This window comes from Sinocyclocheilus grahami, unplaced genomic scaffold (assembly GCF_001515645.1).
Source record: "Sinocyclocheilus grahami isolate Dianchi unplaced genomic scaffold, SAMN03320097.WGS_v1.1 scaffold526.1, whole genome shotgun sequence".
NCBI lineage: Eukaryota > Metazoa > Chordata > Actinopteri > Cypriniformes > Cyprinidae > Sinocyclocheilus > Sinocyclocheilus grahami.
The window spans coordinates 978,151-996,781 of NW_015505705.1; the positions used below are offsets into that span (position 1 = coordinate 978,151).

General features: G+C 35.0%; 1 protein-coding gene across 3 annotated transcripts in view; it reads left to right on the forward strand.

Moving 5' to 3' along the window:
• Positions 1-18,631, forward strand: part of LOC107555187 (glutamate receptor ionotropic, kainate 1-like) — a 61,055-nt gene that overhangs the window by 30,729 nt on the left and 11,695 nt on the right. For 2 of the 3 annotated variants that reach the window (XM_016237905.1, XM_016237906.1), the window contains exons 8-13: positions 4,153-4,260; positions 4,478-4,522; positions 8,432-8,539; positions 8,959-9,162; positions 9,906-10,129; positions 13,635-13,753. In XM_016237905.1, coding sequence (XP_016093391.1) covers positions 4,153-4,260; positions 4,478-4,522; positions 8,432-8,539; positions 8,959-9,162; positions 9,906-10,129; positions 13,635-13,753 — 808 coding nt within the window. The remainder of the gene's footprint in view (positions 1-4,152; positions 4,261-4,477; positions 4,523-8,431; positions 8,540-8,958; positions 9,163-9,905; positions 10,130-13,634; positions 13,754-18,631) is intronic. The other variant, XM_016237908.1, reaches the window with a different exon arrangement.

Sequence of the window (18,631 nt, forward strand, 5' to 3'; positions counted from 1 at the left end):
TGAATCATTGTGAATGACGTAATCATTAAAATGAGGAATAATTAAAAAGGTATTTTTTAAAGATGTTGATTATTCATAGAAACAATATATTATGTTTATTGCAAAATACACATGTATACAAATATTTAAGTAGTTTGAGAGTGTGGGGAGACTAAAAGAAAATGAATGGGATTTTTACTTTCAGAACCCAAAGGTTGCACTCTATTAATGTGTCAACAAATTAAATTGTAAACATAATAGCTGTTTTCAAACAGGTTTCCTGGAACATTTTGGCAATCATCCATTGATCAAAAAACAGGTAGCTCTGTCCCAAACTCAAGCTGTTGATTGAGCCAATGTTGCTGTTTTTGGGCTACACAAATACACAGAGCTATGTTTTGAAAATGCCACAGGGCTACAGTGTTTACACGTTAAAGGGAAATGAACCTTTAACTGGCTTTAAATGTTAAACTGGAAATGGAGAAAGTATTGAGCATCTTAAAAATGACGCGCTTCGTGTATAAGTGTCTAATTAGGCTTGTTTTGAGTTGAGCAAGTGTGGAGTTAGTTTTCTATACATGTCAACACCAAGACGAACGCTAATGAGTCCAGATGCTACATTTTAACGACCCATAAACTCTGTATTACAACCCCATTAAAGCCATAAAACACTGTGTTGTAAGAGGCTTCTCTACAGACACTATGCTAGAAAGTTCTTAATGTGCGAAATTACAATGTGTATGGATGTAGGGTACAAAAACACATCCTTCTGTGAACTGCGCATGTGCTGTAGCCATTTAAATTCTCCACTTTAGCAGCAGCAGCAGCAAAGTTGGAGTATTTTAAATAGATTGCCAGGACAAATAAAATCACTCTTTATTTCATTTATTCTTTTTCTTGCTTGTCCTGTCCATTTAAGTCATTTTCACTCCCTTTAGTACTGTAATGTGAATTTCGGTGCGACTAATCAACTGTGACAGAAGGCAGAACAGCTTTAAATGTAGTGTTTGTTTATGTTGACCCGTTGGGCAGGAGATGCTGATCAGTGTGGTTTTACTTATGGGGTCTGCCTTTTATGAGGACAAAACTTACAGAATGTATTATGTGCCATATAATTTCAAATTATGTAGCTCCTGTCCTGTAGCAGAAAAAAATAATGTTTTTACACCCCATTTAAGGAGCATTGACCATATTACACTGCATACAATTCTGATGAAATGGCACTGCATATAAGACCCACAGGTCTAGTCACACATGTAGAGGAGGTTTTCACAGTATTTATCCCTGCTTGTGGCCTGCTTGTGAAAATAAGTATCATTATATTATTTTTGGCCCCAAAAATGTTTGTGATCCACATATTAGGGTCACCCCCCTCTGCTTCTCAAAACCAACAAGGGAAATACGTGTTGTCATTATCATATTATACACGCAAGAGCATTTTTGCTTTTAGAAAGAAGTGAAATGTTGCAACAATCACAGTTTAACTGTAACTTTGAAGTTACACTGGTTAAAGCAAGTTTATATGTTAATAAGATTAACACGCAAGATTGCATTTGTAATCTTTACTTTATTCAAGAATTTGATTTGTTTTGTTTTTACTGTTGCAGTACCCTACAAAGCAGGCTTGATCTTTAAGTATGTTTTATCTAGGAGGTGCAGCCTAGTGGTTAAAGATGGGTGTTGGTAACCCAAAAAGTCCCACAGGAATTGCCCCATGCACTGTCAATGTTTTGGCCTTGAGTGAGGCACTTGAGTTGCTCCAGGAGCATTTTGGACAAGTGTTAGCTAACTTAATAAATTAGTAACAAGTGAATTCCTGTTGTCTATTTAAAAAATAATAATACATTTCTGGCATATGTGAACACATTAGTATGCAGTGCACCACTTGTCTCCAGTGGCTCCATTACAGTGAAATGGTGGAAATGGTTTACAATTACATCGAGGTCATCATCAAGTCTCCAGGTATCCTGCGGGATAGTAAAGCTGTATCCACCTGAGCATGAGCTGGTGACGTGTTGAAGGCCAGCCGTTGCCTCTTATTTTGAGATGTGCTCTGAGAAACGCTGCAACCTTGAGAACAGAAGGGCTGTTTTTCTGATATCCCACCCACTTATCAAAGCTAGAGAGGGCTTGAACAGGGCTATTACTCTTCCTTAGTTGCCTCAGCTGATTGAATTCTGAGATTGCTTGCTCTTCATTTTTGGTACAACAAAGCTAGGGGAAATGAAATGACTGTACTAGCATGATGTTTTTGCTTTTGGGAACAATATACAGTCAGGCCTGACCACATAGTGTAGGGAAGGACACTTGTTCAATTATTCATAAAATTAATCCTAACAGCTTTGATGTATTAGCGTCATTATTTGTGTGAATTACATTTATTAATTAAAAAAATATATATTTAAAAATGTACTTTTAGCTTAATTTAGAAGTATGGCATTAAACTACAAGTAAGCTACACAGTCTGATCTTATATAATGCCCATAATTGTAGTAGTTGCATGTGATTAAGTGTAACAGTAAATGAAAAATCTGTGACATTAGATTTTATGTATAAAATGCATGCTAAAGTCAATATAAAACATCCTCAAAAACTAGACACATGTTAAGATTGTTAAGAATGGCTTTAAATTTAATGTCAGACTATGTGTAAACTCACCGTAAGAAAGTTAAAAATATGTGTTTTAATAAAGTTGGACCTCTAATATATGCTTTTTGATAAGTGACAACAGTAGTTTAAAATCTACCCCTCATCCACACTTTAATATTGCACTTTAATATTGCAAATAGAAACTGGTTTGGACCCTCATTTCTGTTGAACTAGAAGCATCTGTTATATTTATTCACACAGGAACAACGCAGATGTTTTGTAATGCGGTTACCAAATTTGGGCACAAAAACAACACAAACATTGGCTGAGAGACATTGGTTTAGTATGATGTACACTGCCGTACACTACATTAAGTTTGGGGTCAGTAAGATTTTTCTTTTAGAGAAATTATTACTTTTATTCAGCAAGGACACATTAAATTGAGGAAAAGTGACAGTAAATATATTTATAATGTTAAAAAAGATTTCGGTTTCAAATTAACATTGATAATTTGAAATAGAAAAATAAAAAACATTTTAAACTGTAATAATATTTCACAATATTACTGTTTTTCTGTTTGCTGAATTGACTTGAGCTGAATAATGACACTGTTGTCTTTTAGAGCTGCTTTCCTGCTGAATCTGAACTGTCTCCATAGTTGAGTTTCTATAATTGATTCTCTTATATACCTGTTTATCTCTGTGAAGCTGCTCTGACACAATCTGTAATGTATAAAGTGCTAGAAAATTACTTGAAGTGACAACTTCACTATTTTGTGAGAATAAGAGAGAAATCTTTAAAAAATTAATTTAAAAAAACTTACCGACTCCAAATGTATGATTTGATGTGTTATAAATAAAATTGTGACCATAAAATTAAGAATTACAAATGAAAGACATTTTTACTTGACTTGATATTGTGAGCATTAAGCTACTGTATTACTGATGTTGCATTTACAGGAAATATTGCGGTTTTCCTTTATATTAGAGCAAGTGCTGCTTTTTTCCCCACTGTGTTTTGAGTACAAGAAAAACATGGTATAACTTGAGATGTAATCCAGTCATGTACAGTTTTATTTATAATTTAGGCAATCCTGAAGCACATGATCCAGGTGTTCATGTTCAGACACTAATTATCTTCACAATAGCCAATTTAACTGACCAGCAAAATGTTAGGTTGGAACTCTTGGTGTTTTTTTATTTATGTGTGTGTGCGCGCGCGCGTTTTTGTGAATATGAGGACACAGATTTGTATAATGACAAATGTATTACAAGGAGAAGGTGACTATGAGGACATTACCCCATGTCCCCATTTTTCAAAACGCTTATAAATCCTACAGAGTGAGTTTTTTTGAGAAAGTAAAAATGCAAAGTTTCCTGTAAGGGTTAGGTGTAGGGCAATAGCACATACAGTTTGTGCAGTATAAAAACCATTATGCTTATGGAGAGTCCCCACAAATCACAAAAACAAACGTGTGTGTGTTAACAGACATACATAATATTCCATTACCGCTATGATTAAAAGACACAGCAGTGAACTCAATGTTGTGCATCATTCTCATTGTATACTGTTTTTGTGCCTCAGGCCCAATGGGATGGTTTGACAGGACGGATAGTCCTTAACAAGACTGATGGTCTGCGGAAAGAGTTCAACTTAGACCTCATCAGCCTCAAGGAGGATGGCACAGCGAAGGTGAGTCAGCTTAGCTGGATGCTGATGAGAGACATTCAATAATAGGATTTCCGCAGCAGCAGAAATAACTGGAATTCAGTGTCTTTGTGTATTTCATGTATTAAATTATTAAATGAATCCCCTGTAAGTGGACTCTTGAATGTTTTTCAAAAGATTAATTTGCATTGACATTGTTGCTCCCATGCTGACAACACAACTCTTCAATTCTTCCTAAAAGCGAGCGGCTGATGCTGCATCACGGCCTACTAAATTATGGACAAAGGTTTGTTCCAGTCTTGGTTTCATTCCCTGAGTTCGTGATTAAGACCTGTGGAGAGCTTGGATTTCCTCCCCTGTGTGAAATTCACTTCAGTAAACCCGGTGCCCTTTCATCAGCTTTCCTCTCCCTGTTGAAATCCCTTCACTTCCTTATGGAAAGAGATCGCTGCCAGTCACTTCTGCCAGAATGTCTTGCTGAGATGCACAATTAGTGCCAGTTATAGTTATGACAGTTAAATCACCATACTCGATATCCAGCACTGTAGAATGGATGCTTTTTTCTGCAATGCTTCGCACATCAGTAAGTAACACATCTCTATAAAAGCCAGCTCAGGCGTGCAGAAAAACGTGCATTAATCCACGGGCAGATATTTTAGAGAGCAGCTCTAATCTACTTTTAAAATACATTTGAATTAAGTCACTCATTTCAGACTCATATGAGCTCTTGTAACGAATTCGTCCACTGAAGGCGAGTTGAAGTGAGAACCCAAGTGCAGTTTATTTACAGTGTGATCCAAACAGCCAAACAATAATCCGTGACTTGACATGAACAGACTTGACTTGACATGGACAGGACTCACCAACAGCGGGTTACAACATCAATACACGACGAGAGACAATGGCAACATGATGGCTACTTATATCAGACAATGAGGGTCACATGACATGAACAAACCAAAGGGAAACAAGACACATGACTTGGACAACCAATCAGAAAGAATCAAAAGAATCACATGACTAGACAATAACCAATGAGAGCATGACACATACACAAGGCAGAGAGACATGAGGCAAGGGAAGCATGACACTAACAGCAGGAAACAATTACAAAATAAAAGACATGGAAAACATGAACATAAAACAAAACCCAAACCCCACATTACAGCTCTATGACAAGTGTCATACATAAACATAGACTAGATTAGCCTTGTGTTAACAAAGGGTTTATTTAACATAGAAAAGCAAGCTGGTTTTAATTCATTTACTGCTGACATCCTGTTTTAAAGGGATCATATCATATTTTTAATTATTTTATTTTAAGATCCTGGAAATGTTTGTCAAATTGGTGTGTCAAAAACATAATTTAGATTTCAAACCACTTTATACCTTTTGAGATCCTCAGAATTGAAAAGGCTGCCTTTATTGAGCATTATTTATTCATTTGAAAACAGGTTTTACAAAAGTGTACTTACAGTGGGGGAAAAAAAAGTATTTAGTCAGCCACCAATTGTGCAAGTTCTCCCACTTAAAAAGATGAGAGAGGCCTGTAATTTTCATCATAGGTATACCTCAACTATGAGAGACAAAAATTAGAAAAATAAAATCCAGAAAATCACATTGTAGGATTTTAAAAGAATTTATTTGCAAATTATGGTGGAAAATAAGTATTTGGTCAATAACAAAATTTCATCTCAATACTTTGTTATATACCCTTTGTTCGCAATGACAGAGGTCAAACGTTTTCTGTAAGTCTTCACAAGGTTTTCACACACTGTTGCTGGTATTTTGGCCCATTCCTCCATGCAGATCTCCTCTAGAGCAGTAAAGCACTAAATGCAGTAACTCTATTTCTTTACCTATTGCAGATTCAGTCTTCCCAGCCTGGTGCAGGTCTACAATTTTGTTTCTGGTGTCCTTTGACAGCTCTTTGGTCTTGGCCATGGTGGAGTTTGGAGTGTGACTGTTTGAGGTTGTGGACAGGTGTCTTTTATACTGATAACGAGTTCAAACAGATGCCATTAATACAGGTAACCAGTGGAGGACAGAGGAGCCTCTTAAAGAAGAAGTTACAGGTCTGTGAGAGCCAGAAATCTTGCTTGTTTGTAGGTGACCAAATACTTATTTTACCGAGGAATTTACCAATTAATTCTTTAAAAATCCTACAATGTGATTTTCTGGATTTTTTTTTCTCATTTTGTCTCTCATAGTTGAGGTATACCTATGATGAAAATTACAGGCCTCTCTCATTTTTTTAAGTGGGAGAACTTGCACAATTGGTGGCTGACTAAATACTTTTTTGCCCCACTGTATTTCCTTTACAGAATAAATTTTTTTTAAAAAAAGGTAATTGCAACTTTATATATTTTTAACACGTTTATATCTGACAATTTAGACTTGTGAAAAAGAACTGCAAGAATATAATCTCACAGAGTTGTGAGAAAAAAAGTCAAAATTGTCAGATATAAACTCGCAATTGTGAGAAAAGTCAAAATTGCGAGATAAAGTCGCAATTATCTTTTTATTTTGTGAATAAGCTTCCTTAGATTTCTGAAAATCTTTTCTCAAAAGATAAATAATAATTTGATTCATCTAATGCAGTTTCTAGTAGGGCTGCACAATTAATCGAATTTCTAATCATGATTACAATAATGGATGCCACAATTACGTAATCGTTCAAAGCGGCAATTAATCAATCAAAGTCCACGTATGTTATTCTGCACGCTTAAGATATGTTTTTTTCTTTCTACATGTTATCTTAAGGGTTTTTCCATTGTTTTAGTTTTAGTATAACATTATAATGCCATTCATAGTTTTACTTTTTTTATCATTTAAAGAAGAAACCAATCCGATGTATATTTGACATTTGAAGCCTTAATACTATGGAAAAGCACTAAAGGTTTTTCAGTTAGAGTGTTTTCAGCTTGTTTATTTTCATATAAAAATACGGCATGCAGTTGCATCAAACAATGGTATAAACATCATTCAATGTAAATTATGATCATCGTAATTAATAATCGCAATTATAATTTCAAGGGAATAATCGACAATTATGATTTTTGTCATAATCGTGCAGCCCTAGTTTCTAGTTTAAATAAGACTAATGGTGTATCAGGTAATATTTTCTTTTGTGATATATTTTTTTAAGATATCAAACTCCTCAAGCTTGTCAAATAATAAAATGCTCTTTATTGATTGTAAAAATAATTCCATTTAAAATACAACATATCCTGATGACATTGTTTCGTTTTAGAAGCTGTTATGCCTCAAGTTAAAACGTTTCTGAGATCTGCTCCCAAATCTTCACATCTTTACACATTTTCCATCAGTCTTCTAATGCTTTTTGTGTTCGTAGTTCATATTCATATTTGAAGCCCATTATTATGATGGCATCCTTCATAATTTGAATAACGGTGGAAATAACAGAAAAGCTTCATTGATTGCAGAAATGTTGGAAATAACTTTTTCTACTTCATTAAGCAGCCATTACTCCAGTCTTCAGTTTCACATGATCCTTCAGAAATCATTTGACTGGTAGTATATATATTTAGCTAGCAAGTAGTTTGGTAAAGTTTCACACTTTTATTTCTAGAGAACTACTTGACTTTCTGATACAGTGGACAGACCTTTATAAGCCATTTGAAACATTTAGGGTGTGATATTGCATCCAAATCACCATGTCTGATGACCACTGGCCATTTCTCATTATCTTTTTTAACTGCCATCTTTATATGTCATTGTGTTTGCTATTTACGACAACATCATTTCATCATGGCTGTCAAAAGTGAAGGGTGATGCATTAAGAATATTTACTATGATCTTCTGTTTTAGTGGACAAATGTGTAACTGTAAATATTGTGAACGATTATAGTTCAGGTAAAAAGTAAGAGTACAGTTTTTTTCCTTTGTGATTTAATAATTAATGCATCAAAAGCATTCATAATTTGTAGACCATGCATTGAATAGGGTAAAAGTGCTTTTGGATTTTATTGGGCAGTAAAATGGTGTTTTACAATCAAATGGATTAGACCTAGATTATTTCATTTTCTTTTATTTAGTTTTTTCCCTTTCCTTTCCTGACCTATTTTATGAGTGTTCACTGATAAAGTCTGTTCCTCTTTTATTGTCATCTCATGTGCTCAGAAACAGCGACTCATGTTGTTCATGCCTTGTCATTTTTATACTGTATTGTTAGATTGGAGTGTGGAACTCTTACACCGGCCTCAACCTGACTGAGATGAAAGACAGCAAAAACATCACAGACTCTCTGGCTAACAGAACACTTATCGTCACCACAATCCTGGTAAACTTATTACTTACAATTTCACTCCCTCATTTACGTAAACAAACTTTTTCAGCTGTTCAGATTTGTCTTCACGCTGTAAATAGTTTCACTGGTGCACCAAATTGAGTTTTTAGCAATATAATTATATATGCATTAGAAAAAAATTGAATTATATATACTATTTTTAGTAAATGTGAGTGGTTTGTGCAAAAAAAAAACTTTTTACATTTATTTTATTTTTTATTGTTTTTTAACTCGCAATAGTAACTAAAAACTGCAGCCATGACACTCAAAAAACTAGACTGCATACAGTAATTTTAAGCAGTTTATCTCAAAATCCCATCTGGCCAGGTAACTTTGCCTTTGTGACATATTTAAATCAAATATAATACATTTTACCAGCTGCATCATTGCATGTGAATTTATCTTGTGAACAGGAAAACCCTTACGTTATGTATAAGAAGTCTGACAAGGTGCTATATGGGAACGATCGCTTTGAGGGTTACTGTCTAGACCTGCTAAAGGAGCTCTCCAACATCCTAGGATTCACGTATGAAGTCAAGCTGGTCTCTGATGGGAAATATGGAGCTCAGAATGACAAAGGCGAATGGAACGGCATGGTGCGGGAACTAATCGATCATGTGAGTGATCTCCCATGATGCTACACAAAGATGTTCAAGGTCTTTTAATCATACCATCCAAATGCAGTCTCTGTAGATGACCTTCTGCCTTTCACTCCATTAGATTTGTTTCGATCTCACTATTTACAGACTACAACCAGACTGTTAATATTCTGATTAACCAAGATATTTTAGTTTCTAATGGATGTTTTTGTAACTTGGCTCTTCACAGGCAATTTAGAAGAGCTAAGAATTGTTTCGTTTCATATTTGCTTGATTATGTTTATTTACCACAAGTTTAAGTAGTCCAAAACTTTGGTAGGAAGACTACATTTGCGTTTGCAAAACATCAAGATCTTATACTTTGATGCGTAGTAAAATTTACATGGTATTTTCAATGTAAAACAGCATTTGTGCTTTCATATGGCTGTAAAAAGTCTGTTTTTAAGGGATTATAAATACCTTTGTACTTCTACATAGAGTTTGTTTCTAAGTACCCTTGTCGACCCCCAGCATCTTTGTAGTATTTATCAGTATAGTAGGAATAAAAACTATAAAAGAGCCTTTTGAGCTTCATAAAACAATGGGAAGCTTCAAACAGATTTTTTATCAAAGCCCTGTTGTGGGATCCATCCTCACAGGTATCACTTGTTTATATCTCAGTGACTGAACTCCAGCATTAACTGCATCTATTTGCATTTTCTTCCCAGCAGTCAAAATGAGTTCCTGTCATCTTGTAAGCCTCTTTTTGTCCCCTTAACCAGATAGCTGACCTGGCTGTGGCTCCACTGACCATCACTTATGTCAGAGAGAAAGTTATTGACTTCTCCAAACCCTTCATGACCCTGGGCATCAGCATACTGTACCGCAAACCAAATGGCACCAATCCAGGTGTCTTCTCCTTCCTCAACCCCCTCACCCCGGATATCTGGATGTATGTGCTGCTGGCCTGTCTTGGAGTGAGCTGTGTGCTCTTTGTTATAGCCAGGTATGGATGAACGTCTTGGTTAAACATCACTCAAACATCTGCTTCTTGGAAATATAGCAAAGCAAATGTGCAAATTGGATTTCAGATCTAGGAACACTGACCCAATTGTTCAAAAAAATGTTATACAGTAGTTTGACATCACATGTGAAGACACATTATCAAGCTGTCATCTGAAGAATATTGCTGTTATCTGCAGCTTAAGGGAACATTGTACATCTCTCTTTGAAGCTGTCAAGAAGGTTCTGCGCCCTTTGATTTAAAATTTTAAAGCTGTTTTGCAGAGTGTGCCGATAGAAATAAGGTTTCATTGTGGGAGTGCATTTAAAGCAGTGTATTTCTCTCATATTATATCACTGTGCTTATGAGAAACCAGAATCAAAATGCTGATTTGATCTTGAAACAGATCAATAAGTAATAAGCACAGCGCCCAGACTTTATTATATTGCTGTCGGATTATAGATTAATAATGTAAAAATTTCAGTCATGGTTGTCCAGATGCACTTTTTCCTCAATAAATGCATAATGCGCTTTCTCAGTCGGCAATGTTTTGTATTTTGTATGAGGGAGTACAAGGTTTTGTCTGTACTGAAGCCCAGTTCATAAGCATTTGGCAGATGTCCACGTCTACCTAAAGAGAATATTAAGCATGCATGCAACCTCATCAAAGCCAGATGATTGGTTGCTTCAATTAAAATGCAAATGGAAAATGAAAATGCTGTCCAATCAAATCTGGTGGGGTCTCAGTGTTAGTATGGGTTCATGTGCACTGGATGACCCATTTCTTCACAGATACAGTCTGCTGGGGGGGCTTTTAAACTGTGATCTTGAAATTTGGCAAGTTTGATAGTAGCAGTTTATAGAGTGAGCTTCTACACACCGTGAGGCATGACAAATGAGTCTTATGACGCATTCTGATCAGGCATCAATTCACCATGAGGGTTTTATAAATGACCCAATTATTGAGTGGTAGAATGGAGGATGTGTCTTTCAGATGTTCTTGTGGAACCGTAATAACTTTCAAAATGAAATTTCCTCCAATTGTTTCCCTTTTTGGCTTCCAGCACTGTATTAAAAAAAAGATGAGATGTGTCAATTTTTACCATAGGGACTTTTATTTGTAGTTTGATGTTAGACTTTCATATTATAGTCCAATATAGTCGGGTTAATATTGTTATATTAATAAGGGCTGTTGGTTGAAAAATATGTGATGCAGCAGTGCATCATTTATTTAATAATTAATCAAGGCAGACAAATGTAATGAATAAACATTACAAGAAGCTTGTTTATTCATTTTTATTTATTAATCTTGTTTATGAATATAAAATATTAATCTTTATTAATCTTTTAGAATTAGTCGCACTGAATCTATATAGTGACATCCCTATAAATATTTTTTTTAATTTATAGGAATTCAAACAGTTAATTTACATTTTATCTGTTAATTTAGATGCAGACAAGAAGTGGTAGAATGGAGGATGTGTCTTTCAGATGTTCTTGTGGAACCGTAATAACTTTCAAAATGAAATGTCCTCCAATTGTTTCCCTTTTTGGCTTCCAGCACTGTATTAAAAAAAAAGATGAGATGTGTCAATTTTTACCATAGGGACTTTTATTTGTAGTTTGATGTTAGACTTTCATATTATAGTCCAATATAGTCGGGTTAATATTGTTATATTAATAAGGGCTGTTGGTTGAAAAATATGTGATGCAGCAGTGCATCATTTATTTAATAATTAATCAAGGCAGACAAATGTAATGAATAAACATTACAAGAAGCTTGTTTATTCATTTTTATTTATTAATCTTGTTTATGAATATAAAATATTAATCTTTATTAATCTTTTAGAATTAGTCGCACTGAATCTATATAGTGACATCCCTATAAAAATTTTTTTTAATTTATAGGAATTCAAACAGTTAATTTACATTTTATCTGTTAATTTAGATGCAGACAAGAGCAATGAATAAACATTACAAGAAGCTTGTTTATTCATTTTTATTTATTAATCTTGTTTATGAATATAAAATATTAATCTTTATTAATCTTTTAGAATTAGTCGCACTGAATCTATATAGTGACATCCCTATAAATATTTTTTTTAATTTATAGGAATTCAAACAGTTAATTTACATTTTATCTGTTAATTTAGATGCAGACAAGAGCAATGAATAAACATTACAAGAGGTTGTGTACTAAGAGTATTTCAAGATTGATCTTCTAATTGATGAAATTATGCATTTTTATATATTTATAATTTTAATCACACTAAGTTTATATAAGTATGACTTAAATCCTATTAAGTAATATTTTGTGAATTACAGTTAAATAACATTAAAGATGCACTAAGCGATTTTTGCGAAACGATGTTGATATTTGAAAGCACCAAAACAAACACGCCCATACCCCAACAAGACCTCGCCCCTATTTTGATAACTCCGCCGATGACTCCACGATGGTGGAATCTGCTATGCCTGCTGGCCGCAGCATATTCAAGCAAAAGCCAACACAGAATAGTTGTGTGAAAAAGCAAAATCAATGTAACTCACCTATCAAGAAGAAACAAAGCAACTTCGGCATCCGATTCCCTTACGCTCCTTGAATTCTCTCCACCGCGGGAAAGCTGCTCCAATATTTTCTGCGTGTCCTACCTTTTGCCTGATTGTAACTCTTCTTTTTAATGTTTTGTTCCTCCTAAATGTTCCTCTTTTTTTATCTGCCGTCTCTCGCTATCTATAGTCGATCAGCTAATATCCGTCCTGTGCACTCACTGAGTGCTCTCTTCTCCCTATCATTACTAGATACGCTCCTTACTGCTGATTGGCTGCAAGTTTGTTTTGGGTCTTGGTTTGACACAGTGGTTAAAAGCGTTTTTTAAACATCGCTTAGTGCACCTTTAAATTAGTTAGTCTACTGTAGAAGCAGAAAAAAGGGAAAATGTACTGGTGATTTTTTGCCAGGACATTATCTATTCATTTTATGGACATTTCCAATAGTAAAACACAATGCAATGAAGTGCAAAATTCTAAATACAGGCAAAACACTTTACATTACAAAAAGTTCAAATTGTTTTTTATGGATATTTTATGGAATTAATATAATTTTAATAACTTTATCATTTTAATTAAAATAATTGTATAATTAGTCACACTAAAATTACATTTGCATTATAAATTGACAGCTCTTTTTTACAGGAATAAAAATGGTAAATTAACATTTAAATCAATTAATCCAAAAGCACATATTTTAACTTAAGATTCCTTTTTTAGCTCTCTATTTGTTTGGTAACCGGAGAGATTTGAACACTGGAAAGTTTTCCCATAAAACAAGATCTCCGGTTGGAGCAGTTATTGATAGCCCTTAAGCAAGAAGAACATTAGCTGTTCTGTGAAAGCAGTTTAGAAATTGCCAAACTTGCAGCCTCTCAAATGCAGTATTAATATTCAGTCTTCTGTGTTGTCTGCATTTTTTTTCCTGTGTAAAGCTGTTCTCTTTGACTCTTGGCAGGTTTACGCCATATGAATGGTATAACCCTCACTCCTGCAACCCCTCTTCTGAAGTGGTTGAGAACAACTTCACACTGTTGAATAGTTTATGGTTTGGTGTTGCAGCTCTAATGCGTCAAGGTATGTCACACTAAACACTTCAAGACTGTTGCATTGTTTTAACTGACAAAAAACATTGAACCAAGTGGCATTTATTTAGATAAAGAAAAATGGCACAAGTACTGTGGCTGCTCTGCTACATCAGTGTGAGGTGAGCTTGAGGGGAACTGACTTTATACATTCACTAAAAAATCACCTTGAGACCAGCTGGTTGAAATGAATAGAAAAAAAAAATCAGAAATGTAAAATGTTTTGGTTTAAGATTGGTTATGCAAAGACATTTATACAGTAGGGATTTGTAGTAGTGTAAAGATGCATTAAAGATGCACTAAGCGATTTTTGCGAAACGATGTTGATATTCTGTTGACAGAATAGTTGTGTGAAAAAGCAAAATCAATGTAACTCACATATCAAGAAGAAACAAAGCAACTTCGGCATCCGATTCCCTTACGCTCCTTGAATTCTCTCCACCGCGGGAAAGCTGCTCCAATATTTTCTGCGTGTCCTACCTTTTGCCTGATTGTAACTCTTCTTTTTAATGTTTTGTTCCTCCTAAATGTTCCTCTTTTTTTATCTGCCGTCTCTCGCTATCTATAGTCGATCAGCTAATATCCGTCCTGTGCACTCACTGAGTGCTCTCTTCTCCCTATCATTACTAGATACGCTCCTTACTGCTGATTGGCTGCAAGTTTGTTTTGGGTCTTGGTTTGACACAGTGGTTAAAAGCGTTTTTTAAACATCGCTTAGTGCACCTTTAAATTAGTTAGTCTACTGTAGAAGCAGAAAAAAGGGAAAATGTACTGGTGATTTTTTGCCAGGACATTATCTATTCATTTTATGGACATTTCCAATAGTAAAACACAATGCAATGAAGTGCAAAATTCTAAATACAGGCAAAACACTTTACATTACAAAAAGTTCAAATTGTTTTTTATGGATATTTTATGGAATTAATATAATTTTAATAACTTTATCATTTTAATTAAAATAATTGTATAATTAGTCACACTAAAATTACATTTGCATTATAAATTGACAGCTCTTTTTTACAGGAATAAAAATGGTAAATTAACATTTAAATCAATTAATCCAAAAGCACATATTTTAACTTAAGATTCCTTTTTTAGCTCTCTATTTGTTTGGTAACCGGAGAGATTTGAACACTGGAAAGTTTTCCCATAAAACAAGATCTCCGGTTGGAGCAGTTATTGATAGCCCTTAAGCAAGAAGAACATTAGCTGTTCTGTGAAAGCAGTTTAGAAATTGCCAAACTTGCAGCCTCTCAAATGCAGTATTAATATTCAGTCTTCTGTGTTGTCTGCATTTTTTTTTCCTGTGTAAAGCTGTTCTCTTTGACTCTTGGCAGGTTTACGCCATATGAATGGTATAACCCTCACTCCTGCAACCCCTCTTCTGAAGTGGTTGAGAACAACTTCACACTGTTGAATAGTTTATGGTTTGGTGTTGCGGCTCTAATGCGTCAAGGTATGTCACACTAAACACTTCAAGACTGTTGCATTGTTTTAACTGACAAAAAACATTGAACCAAGTGGCATTTATTTAGATAAAGAAAAATGGCACAAGTACTGTGGCTGCTCTGCTACATCAGTGTGAGGTGAGCTTGAGGGGAACTGACTTTATACATTCACTAAAAAATCACCTTGAGACCAGCTGGTTGAAATGAATAGAAAAAAAAAATCAGAAATGTAAAATGTTTTGGTTTAAGATTGGTTATGCAAAGACATTTATACAGTAGGGATTTGTAGTAGTGTAAAGATGACAACAGACCTCTGGCACAGTTATAAGTCACATCCAGTTATAAAATTGATTTTTGTTCTTGCTTGCAAAGTTGGGCTATTTAGTTGGGTTTCCTCTGATGTAATGGATCTGATGCTAGTGAGGAGAGGTTTGTAGGTTCCGCTACAGAGGGTATGAAACAAACTGGATAACCTGTCAGGTGTGCAGAAAAGTGTGAAACGCCAAGAGTGGCTTTAATGAGCACGGGAGAACCAGACAAATCGTTATGCAGTATTGTCTGACCTCACGTTACAAAGAGTTTTCTTCTGAAATATTAGATACATTTACATCAGAACAACCACTCGGCCATGAAGAAGGACCACTAACAGGAATTTTACAGAAAAGTGGTGGAGTGCAGTTGTGTCACTGGTGGATGTTAGGGTATTTCATTATACTTAAAGCAGGTCAAATCATGAAATAACATTCAAATTTGCATTTGTTTGTGAATTATAACACTGTATCGTGCAAACATATAATAAGTTTCAGTCTTATAGCTTCTTGTCAAAAAGATATTTATAAGAATCTCCAAATGTGATGATCTCTTTTCGAGTATAAAAATTTATACCGTGAGAGAAAAATATTAAAGGTGGCATGAAAGGAAAATTCACCCTATCTATTTTGTAATTTGATCTTATGTTAATTTTTTATATATTTTTTTCCCTCTCTCTCTGGTGAGATTTATCCAGCATTTATCACTACTTCCATTTCATTACAACTTAAAATTTTACAGACAAAAAAATTGAATAATTGCTTGCACAACGAAATAATTGGCTTTTACATTTTAATTACATTAAAGCAAATTGTTTAAATATTATCCTGAAAATATTACCTTTTTATTAAATTGCAGAATATTTGACGTTATATCTGAAAATCTAAAAATGTGTGTGTCCACACACTGCTAAGACACATTACATGCAAACACCATGTAAAAGTGAATTTTGCATCCAATGTCCCCTTTAAAGGTACAGCGGCAAATAACAGGTTAATTCTAATTAATTTCTAAGGTTCAGAAAGAGTGGCAAATGGTCATGTAAAACTAGATTAGATTTGTTGGTACAAGAAATCTTGGCTAACATTATCCAAAAAAAAGTAATTGAAAAATATTGATGGCATGGACCCCTTAATAGGATCAACAAGCTTTTTGAAAGCCACACACATTCATAGTGTTAATTGCACTGATTATGTTTAGTATTCATCTTGTTTGCACGTTTGTTTGTGTGTGTGTGTGTGTGTGTGTGTGTGTGTGTGTGTGTATTTGCATTATTACCTACCACAGCAAAACCTCCTACATGAGGTTACTGAAACAACCTTGACATCTTTTTGAAACATCTCATCAATTAAAGCATGCAGAGTTGTACAAATTAGCCAACAGTAGAAAAGCATACATACAATAACTATTTGCTGTTTGGTTTTGTCCTAAAGTTGACAGAGAAATAGTTAAGAGGATTATTCAAAGTTTAGCCTCTGCTGTTCTGTTTGGGGTTTCATCAACTGTATAGATGATTTTCCTCTTCTTCTTTTTTTTTGCTTCAATAGATTGATGTTGTGATCTCATCTTACACTGTGATAGAATTAGGACTATGATTGACAGTTGTGTCCTCCCCATGCCATTTAAGAGTAAGACATAGGTCAGTAGTTAGCATTTAGCCATGCTCATTTTCTAAGAGTAGCAACACAGACAGCATTTCCAAAGGAACAAACACACCTCAGGGTGTCTGTCAGTGAGCTCTTGCTCCCCAGGTGGCTAATGTGTTTGGTATCTTTCAAAGGGATTTATTAGCATAAGCTTTACTGAAAGGTCAAAATCATGGATTAGCCTTGCTCTAAAAAATGAACTAGCATGGAGTAGTTTTTTGCTGGTTTTACCCTGCTGAATCCAGCCTAAGCTGGTTGGCAGGTTTTGGCTGGTCTTCCAGCCTGGTCATAGCTGGTTTGCAGGCTGGTTTTAGAGGGGTTTTGACCACTTCTTTAGCTGGTCAAACTAGGAGGCCAGCTGGCCAATCTGGTGTTCAGCAGGTTTTAGCTGGTCTTCCAGCCTGGTCATAGCTGGGTTGCAAGCTGGTTTTAGAGGGGTTTTGACCACTTCTTTAGCTGGTCAGGCTAGGAGGCCAGCCGGCCAACCAGCTAAAACCAGCTGAACACCAGATTGGCCAGGCTGGGAGACCAGCTACTTCCAGCTTAAACCAGCTAAGACCAGCCAACCATCTTAGTCTGGTTTTAGCTAGTTATTTTCAGCAGGATAGCTGGTTTAAAGTGATCTTCCAACCAGGTCAAGCTGGTTGTTAGCCATTTTAGCTAATCAGACTAGCTGACTAAAACTACCAAAACAGACCAGCTTGACCATCTTGAACACATTAAACTGTTTTTGCTTTTACTTTTCAGCAGGATTAATCTTTAGTCTTGACATTTCAGTTATGCTAATAGCTCTTTCAAAGATAGTAAACACTTTTACATTAGCCTTTTTCTCTTGTCTTAAGGAAATATGTAACATAATACAATATCATTATCCATTATTTTTCTCATAATTGACTACTTTAAAGGAAAACAGCATGTATGGCAGTTTTATTGAGGTGTTTTTTTTTTTTTGCTGACTGCTTTGGTGGGTAATCACTGTTGTTAGATGTATCACTTAGATCAAAGGTAATAATTTAGCTGGCAATCAAATTAATTTTACAATTGTGCTCCACATGACGCTCAAGGCGTACAAATGCAGATACAGTACACACACACTATGAATTTGTGCTGTCGTTTCAACTTCCAACCACTTCACCTGGGTATCCGTGCATGAAAGACAATAACTACAGCTTCAGTATCATACATCAGACTTAGACTCAGTGGTCTGTCTTTCTAACTACAAAATTGCCACAAATTATCAGTTAATAGGATGTACTCCTCCCATGTATCTTAATAACACACATAGTTAATCAGAATGGTGACTTTGCTTATAAAGACCGGTTCAATAATGTTCATTCAAGATTAGGAGTCTTTGGTTTTTTGCAAAGATGAAGTACAGTTCCCATGACGGTTTCATTTTCTAGCAATCTATCAAAACCCTGAGCCATCTAACCATAGTAAAAAGCCCCAGTTTGAATAACACGCATT